We start from the raw sequence: 8,949 nt of genomic DNA, 5'->3' as shown, positions 1-8,949 counted from the left end.
ATTTAGATTTAACATTTAACATTTAGATTTAACATTTAGCATTTAGATTTAGATTTAGCATGTAGCTGTAACAATTACATGTAACTAGCTAAATGTTGTAAAAAGTGACATCAGAAAATCAACACTACATTTTTAAACAGTGTTTGAAGCTAAATGTGACAACATTTAGGCATGAATTTTGAGCACAAGCTCCTTTACAAACGGCGCCCCATACGCTGTTAAATAGTTAATCTACCAGAATAATGTTATGATTAAACCAGAGGTCCAAAAATAAAGTTTTCTTCTTCTATAAAATGTCCTTATTATTCCATATGAAGTACTGATGAGGAGAGAAGTTGTGCTTGTAGATGAGTAACCATGATAAAAAGGCCTTTAATTGGAAGCTCTTGTGTATCAAAATTACAAACCAAGAAGAAATTAAAGCCACCAAATTTAGAAAAAATATGGAAAAGTATGATGTTCCAAATGGAGATTTAAAAAACTGACAAATCCAATTTACCTTAAAGGTATTATACCAAATAGAGAATGATAAACAATTAAGTCAAATTCATTAGAGTAGATTTCTTAATATATTGAGTTTTATTTTTGCAAACAAAATTAAATAATAATTTGTCGAATTCTTTTTCACTTTTATTGTCAAGGTCTAACATGTGTGCAGCATAAATAAGCCTGGAGAGGCCTTCAGCTTTTGGAAGCAGAACACCACCACGTGGTGAAAGATCTCACTAACCACTGATTGAGTTTTTTTAAATTAAAGGGTCAAAATTTAGAGAGCTTCTTCTTTCCTGATCCTTTGTGATAGTTATACCTAAATAGATCACATCATTTTTAACCGGTATGCCTTCAAATTAGGTTCTTAACAGCCATTATTTCAAATTTCTTAAGGTTAAGATAAAGACCAGAGGCTTTGGAGAAAGTGCTAATTTTCTTGATGGCTAAGGGATCTGACTTTTGTCCTTGAAAAATAAGGTAGTATCATCTGTCAGTTGTGTTAAAATAACCACTTATCAGCAATAGAGATCCCTTTTAAAGGACTAGTTTTATCGGCCGGAAGCTGAGCTACTAAAAGAAACAGATAAATCCAGGAGAGGAGCCGTTTCTTACTTTGATGAAGCTGTTATTGTTTTGGTACAAGGTTTTAATGGTAGAAGTAAAGAATTTTCCAAATCCAAATTTTCCCAGACTTTGAAAAATAAAACTGTTCTACTGTGTCAAAGACTTTATAAAAATCTAAGAATAAAATAAAACCATTATTGTGAACAAAATCAGGGTAATCTAAGATGTCCAAAACAAGTCTTAAATTATTTGTGAAATGCCTATTTTTTATAATTGATTGAGTTTCATCAATAATTGAGTGTAAGACAGATTTTAATCTTTTCGCAACAACTAAAGCAAATATTTTGTAATCACTATTATGAAGAAGTAAAGGATCTTTTTTAGGTTTTGGTATAAGAGTGGTTAAACCCTGAGTCAGGGTTGATGGGAGGGAGCCGTTTTTTATACTTTCAGTGAGTATTAAAAAAAATATTATGTGCATTCTTGTGCAAAATCACAAGATCTCACGCTCATAGTATGTGTTGTGAATGATACTCAGCTACTTCCACAACAAATATAGCTCAATATTCGTAAAACAGACTGAGTTACAGCTATTTTAGTGTTGGCTAAAGTCGATTAACTGTGATGGTCATCTTCTGTTGGACTGACTCCAAATGTTAATTAGTTGTAGATGTACATTAAATGATTAATTTCTGAGTTTTATTTAAATTTGACCAGCTGTTTAGTATTTATGGGCGCAAAGACACTATCACCAGGTAGTAGAAGTAGTAGTAGTAGTAACAATATTATTATTAATAAAAATATTAATAATAATTTAGAAATGTGAATATAAATAAATGTTATTGTTAGCAGGGAAAAAGTTGTCAGATTTTTGTATAAATTTAAAATAAATGTGAAACTTCCAACTATTTTGACACTGTAGAAAAATGCAAGTTGCTTCTTATGATGCTTGATATTTTTCGGCCTAAAATACATTGAATAATGATCATACACAATACAAATGTAGGAATTGTTTAGATGTGTATGAATCTTTCTATTTTCACATGTACATGTAAATTGTGGGTGTCTGACTCTACCTAATACACAAAATGTATGCGATGTCTTAAATTATGTAGTGTTTTTATGTCTAATGTTCAAGGACATTCTGAGGTCAGAGACATTTGTAGTGTAACTCATTTCACAGTCATTTTTCAGAGAGTACAAAAATGAACACAACGTTGGGGATGACTCATAGCAAAACACATATGGCTTTAATTATAAGACAGAAAAAAGGCAGAGTTCATTGGCCTGGTACATTGTGTTTGACTGTGTGTGTGTGTGTGTGTCCATGTGTGTGTGTGTTTGACAGTGTGTGTGTGTGTGTTGGCGTGTCAGTGACAGATAAAGGACTGAGCAGACTTTTTTGTCAGATCACAGTTTCACAGCTTTGCAGAACAGACCTGTCTCACCTGGAGGTTTAATGGCAGATATGAGGCTCTGTCCCTGGACTAGTCCTTTCCGTCTCCTACCTGTTCTGGTCCTTCTAATGGTCCTACATGTCAGAGCGAACCTGCATCAGTCCAAGGAGAGACACTACTACATTGCTGCTGTGGAGATAGATTGGAACTACTCTGCCAATGGCACAAACAGGTTAGACACAACAAAGAAATGTAGTTTAAATTATAAGAATGTTGTGATTCCGCAATCATTGGGAATTTTTTTTTTGTTTTATGTTTCTACTTATGTCTTTTTAAACTTTTTGTTTTGTCAAAAGTATCACTCAATAGTTTGTACTGAAAACAGTCCAGTTTGTTCTTGTTTGTTTTCTTTAGCAGCCTTTCCTAATCTATGACATTATCATTGTTACTCTGAGACACATACACTCACTTTAGACACATATATTAGTTATAATATACTTTTCTGTAACATGAGGAAACTTTTTATATCAAAGTATGTTGCACTTAACACATCAGAGCATGAAAAACCAAGTATGTTTGATGATTGATAACCTACAGTAAAACATATTTTACCATGTCATCATAACATGTATTTGCTTATAAATGACAAAAAAGCTCAAATTAAAATGACCATTTCCACACAATTTGGAGTTCATCATTCCACAGTAAAAAATTATATATATTCACAAACATAAAACATTCAAAACATTTACAAATCTTACCAGTAAGTTCAAGCTAAGGTTAGATTGTGCAATGCATCTAACATCTAAGAACTGCAGCTCAAAATCTACAGGCCTCAGCTAATGGGATAAAAGGGAAGGTTTATTATAGGTCATTAAGAAAAAGGGCTTTCACACCTTGCAGTCACTGAGATGGCCATGAACTCATCAGAATATTTTTATGTCAAATAGGAAGCCGTCTGACAGCTGAAGCTTGGCCCTATCAAACTTATAAGAAGAATCCAGACCTAAAGTCCTGCCTTCTTCAGTTGTTGAGAAATGAATTCATGATATCCTGTTTTATGGGTGATACCACGTTGTATTTTTTTAAAAAAAAGAATTAGTCTGAGATATAGGGATGTGGGACTTAAAACTTGTATCAGAGCCAGCCTACGAGGACGCTGGTCTCATACTTAGGATGTCTCAAGTTATCTTATGCAGCTGATGATTGGTCCAAAAGGACAATGATCCCAAACACAGCAGCTAATTAGAAATATCCTGATACTTAAACCCTTACAGAGTATACATTCTCATATATACTCTGTTATACTCTCTCTCTCTCTGTCTCTTTATATATATACACACTTTCATATATGCTCTATATACAGTCAATTTAAGAATGACCATACATGACTGTATGTATAAATTCTGTCTCTGTTGCATGCTGATTATTAAATGATAATTTGTGTTTTTCCACTATTTCTCAGGTTTGGTCCCACCTATAAGAAAGTGGTTTTTCGGGAGTATGATAAAGACTTCAGACAGGCTAAGACTCATCCATCCTGGTTAGGTAAATGCTGCTTGAGATTTATATAGGCACCAACTCTGCCTGGTTTTAATTATAAAGAAACATTGTCTTTAAAGTCACTTCCATGGAGAAAAGAAAATTGGTTTTCAAACTATTTGAAAAGAGTCAAGATGTATAAAATTGTTAGTCTTGAGCAAAAATCCTTCATAATTTAAATTCTCCCTGTAACTTCTACAAGTAAGAGGGAGAAATAAGATATATCCGTTTCATAAACTAATACACTTTTTTTTTTAATCACAGGTTACAGTGGGATTTTTGTCCATTGCTCCAGCATAGACTTAAGAATCTAAAATATGTTGAAGGTGTTTGGGAGGGTTAGGAAATGTCTCGTGTTTAGGATTTAGAGGACCTATTTCATACGTTACAATCAGTTAAATTAGCTGAGAATTTCTTATCTCAAGATGCTTCACCAAATAACTTTTTTATGGTAACAAAAAGGGCCAATGCATTGATGAGTAGTCTAATGCAAGCTTTTAGGCTCCTAAAGTTTTGTATTTTGCTACAACATATTTAAATGTTATTAAATTAGTTAAAACATACAAAATTAATTATTATGTTAAAACACTAAGTCTTGTGACATATGTGACATACACAAAATGTTCAAAATGCATTTCTGTCATGTATACTGTAATGTCTATCTATTCGGTTAAAGGATATGACATTTACAGCGTACAGTACTACAAAATAAGAATGGTACATGCTGTAATGCCAGGTGTTGTTTTCGTTGGTGGGGCAGTTTCTTGTTACCTGTGACATTGCTGCAGAATAAATGTGTTATTTACAGTACTCATCTTGTTGTACAGAAAATGTTACATGAGCCTGAGGTAATAAAAGAATTGCAGTCTTGTGTCAGGCATGGTTTCACCCACCACCTTATGGCTCTTATTTATGCTAGTTGCTCTCTGTTGTTCTACTCTAGCACATCTCAGTCTGACCTGTCTGTCTTCTCCTCATCTTCAAGTAAAGGCTAAAGCAAACCCAAAACAGCAACTTGCACATCAGTTTTTGTGATGTGAAATTTGTGACGTTTGAAATTTTCTACGTTCATAATATAGAGCATTTTGACATGACCAACAAATTTGTTTGCAACCTGGTATTGCTGTAGATCATTCTATGTGTGAGTATCAGCTTTGAAGAGAGGCAATGCTGTCACACTATTTTTTTATTGCCATGTATCTCAGTACACCATAGAAATATCAGAGAAAAACACAAAATAACTATTCAGTTAGAATGCAAGTCAATTCTGTTTTGTACCAGTGGGTCTTATTGATGCACCAAAGTACAGAACTGCTGTTTACATAAAGTTCAGCCCATGTTTCTCTGCAGGTTTGCTTGGACCCACGCTGAGAGCTGAAGAGGGGGAGACAATTGTGGTCACTTTCAGAAACATGGCGAGTGGAACGTACAGCATCCACCCACATGGGGTGGCTTACGGGAAACAGTCAGAGGGTGAGTGCCTGTTAACCCAGCTGGTGGACTGTTCTAACACAAACATTAGCCAATATAACAAACAACTGTGTTTGTCTTGTTCTAAAATATTAACTAGGACAAGCAGGTCATCAAAGCAGGCTGTTCTGAAGTCCAACGGGAGTTTTGCAAAGCCTTTGGAAATCATTGCCTCTGTACTTACTCAGAAGACTATTTGTGACATTGTGTTTTGAAAATGGAAACTATCGCTTCTTAATATGAACTAAATGCAAAAGTCAAACACAAGTTTAGAGAATTGGTTGTAGGCAACTCTTCATGACGTCTTCAATAATGTTGAGGAATTGCATTAATCAGATTTAAAGCTAGGGAGTAATCTCTATAGATATTTTGACAGCAAGGGAATCTAATTCATCTGATATAGTTTTCACCAACCAAATTTGATCCCTTTTTCACAGGGGCCAACTACTTTGACAACACGTCCTTAAAAGAAAAAGAGGATGACACGGTGTATCCTAATAATGAGCATGTTTACTATTGGGAGGTGACATCAGAAGTTTCACCTCTGCCAGATGACCCTACCTGTCTCACCTACACCTACATCTCCCATCAAAATGTGGTGCAGGACTACAACTCTGGCCTCATTGGTACTCTGCTCATCTGTAAGCCTGGTCAGTGTTGGATTTTTATACAGATGTTTAAATTTTCTGATTTTATATTATTTAGGTTTCATTCCACTCTTCTTTCCTCTGCTTGCAGGCAGTCTTGATGAATCTGGAAGACAGGTTGGCCATCACCAGGAGTATGTATTTCACTTTGGGGTTTTTGATGAGAAAGCAAGTATATATACTCCAAATGGTTATTTCCCAGACAACCATGTCAAATATACCATCAATGGATACACAAAAGGATCGTTGCCTGGTTAGTGTGTCTTCTCAACTTGATCTTGTAATAAAAGTGTCATTGCTTCTGAAAAAGCTTTAAAAACTTAATTAATTAAAGTTCTGTTACAGTGCCTGGAAAAAAATATTTATACCCCTTGTACTTTCCCACATTTGTTGCAAAAATTCTAAAGTATTTTACTGGGATTTAAAGTGATAGATCATCACAAAGTAGCACAAAATTGGGATATATGGCTGTCAAAATAATTTACAATTAAAAGTGTGACATGCAATTGTATTCAACTCCCCTGAGTTAAAACTTTGTAGAACAACTTTTGGATGCCGTTCCAGCTGCAAGTATTTTTGGGTTTGTCTCTACCAGTTTCACATATCTAGAGAGTGAAATTTTTCAGTCTCCATTCTTTTTTGTGAAATAGCTCAAGTTCAGGCAGACTGGATGAAGAGCAGTTTTCAAGTCTTGGAGTGAGAGAGATGACAGAAACAGCCGAAAGTGTGCGTATGTGTGTGTGTGTGTGTGTAGAGGCGGTAGAAGATGATGTGGTGTGTGTGTGTGTGGTGTGTGTGTGTGTGTGTGTGTGTGTGTGTGTGTGTGTGTGTGTGTGTGTAGATAGGTCCATGAATCATGTCACAGAGGCCATTGTCTTTGATAATGTGATGGAAAGTTTATCAGCCAGCTCTGAACAGATCCACAGATGCCCTTAGGCAGAAGGAGCAGAGCATCTTGTTTACATAGTTCCAGGATAAATTTCAAGATAGCTGACCAAGGTCAGCCTAAGGGAGCCAAATTCACAAACAAACAGTAATTGTTTGGTTCAGGCAGACTTGTTTTTGTCTGCCTTGAAAAGTCTTCCTGATACTTCTCAATGGCGAATCCAAACAGCTAAATTCCAGGACCATTCTGCCTGATTCGAACGAAGCAACTTTCTCCAAGATGTAACCCATATTATGAGTTCCAGAACCGCAATTCAGTCTGCGGTCCTGTAGAAGGATCACATCCAATTTGCGATTCAGCTCCCGTAACAACACAGTTTGATTGTTGACCGCCAAGGGGGGCAGTTCAGGAGACAGAGAGACAGAGATAAAAATGCAGTTCTGCCATACTCTTTTCATTCTCGGATGATGAATTGAACAGTGCTCTGTGAAATGTTCAAAGCTTAGAATTTATTTATTTATTTTTTTTACCTACCTCTGCTTTTAACTTCTCAACAACTTTATCCCTAACATGTCTGGTGTGTTCCTTGGTCTCCATGATGCTGTTTCACTATTGTCTTCGTAGCATGAAGAAGCACCCTTTTTTCGTGACCTCTGACTTACTGTCATCTTTCAGTAACCAGGGGAGGAAATTCCATCTCAGTATTGGGGGGACAATAAACAGGGAACTTCATTGAGAACAATTTTTGGGGGGTTGGCAAAATTACAGTGAAATGTAATGCAAAATGTACAGATGGAACCTTATCAGAACTGCACAGAGTGTACTGGCTAATGGGTAATTATATTGCTTTAAATGGCATGGCTAAAATGTACTTAAAAATCACATTAATAGTAATTTTAATTATTGACATAGCGTCCCTTATTAGTCCCATATCTCATATATGAAAGGTTTTTAATGTGTTCAATGTGCAGAACCAATATTGACAAGTGGCAGTGCACATCAAACGTGGGTGTTTGATGTGGATGGTTCTGTCCCTGCCACCACTCTCCCTGGCTCTGAACAGTCTGTCTCCTAGTTATTTTTCATAACTCATAACTACTCAAACACAGTTTAACACAACAGCGACAGTACTGTCATTATTTAAGTATATGTCTAAATAAAGTAGGATTTTTTTTAACAATAAACTCAAGTTCATCAAACTTACACAAAAACAAAGACAGGTTTAAAACAAAAAGCAACTGGACTTCAGCTCTTGTAATTAAGTTTCTTTTTTAAAACCCTTTTTTTGGTTTTGCCATGTCTTGGATGACTGAGAACCCTCCCAGCATCAAACTTACACTTACCTGTGCCTCTTTCACCCTGTCTGTCTGTCCCTCCCTCTCTGCATCCAGCTCTGTTCTCTGTTGCTTTGCCTAATTACACCACAATGAAATTATTTCATAAAAACTTAAGCCATTTTTTTTAGAAAATTGTATTAACTGTCAGGCATCGTGGAAACGGAGATGAACCCAGAGTGCAGACTCATCTTTAGAAAACTAATTTATTAAAATAAAATAAACAAAAACAAAAAGACTGACGTGGCAGCAAAAAAAGGAACTAAGTTTAAAGATGAAACAACAAGGCATGGAGCAAAAACAAGACAACAAGGAACCAAGAACAATGATCCAGCGGAGTGTGGAGGAGATGACCAGGTTTTTAAACAGGAGGTGATTGGAAAGTGGGCACAGGTGAAGCAGTTAGCAAGACTAGAGGCAGGTGTAGATGGGCGTGGCAGGAAGGCAAAAGAGTGACTGAGGAGGAGTGGAAAGAGACAACAAACGAGAACTGAAACAAAAACTCAACAGTATTATCAGAACTGCACAGTATTTATATACAGTATTTAATTCAGGTTATTTAGAAGGCTGCCAGAGACTTGGTTTACAGTGAGTTTTTTATAAATAAATCTTCTGTT

At 35.7% G+C, this 8,949-nt stretch overlaps 1 protein-coding gene across 1 annotated transcript in view; it reads left to right on the top strand.

Moving 5' to 3' along the window:
• Positions 1–2,454: 2,454 nt before the first annotated feature.
• f5 (coagulation factor V) overlaps positions 2,455–8,949 on the top strand; it is a 29,900-nt gene continuing 23,405 nt past the window's right edge. The window contains exons 1-5 of the mRNA XM_017431821.3: positions 2,455–2,685; positions 3,919–4,001; positions 5,346–5,468; positions 5,903–6,115; positions 6,204–6,365. Coding sequence (XP_017287310.1) covers positions 2,516–2,685; positions 3,919–4,001; positions 5,346–5,468; positions 5,903–6,115; positions 6,204–6,365 — 751 coding nt within the window. The 5' untranslated portion in view covers positions 2,455–2,515. The remainder of the gene's footprint in view (positions 2,686–3,918; positions 4,002–5,345; positions 5,469–5,902; positions 6,116–6,203; positions 6,366–8,949) is intronic.

This window comes from Kryptolebias marmoratus, linkage group LG6 (assembly GCF_001649575.2).
Source record: "Kryptolebias marmoratus isolate JLee-2015 linkage group LG6, ASM164957v2, whole genome shotgun sequence".
NCBI classification, from domain to species: Eukaryota; Metazoa; Chordata; class Actinopteri; order Cyprinodontiformes; family Rivulidae; genus Kryptolebias; species Kryptolebias marmoratus.
This window is presented reverse-complemented; position numbering and strand designations above follow the sequence as displayed.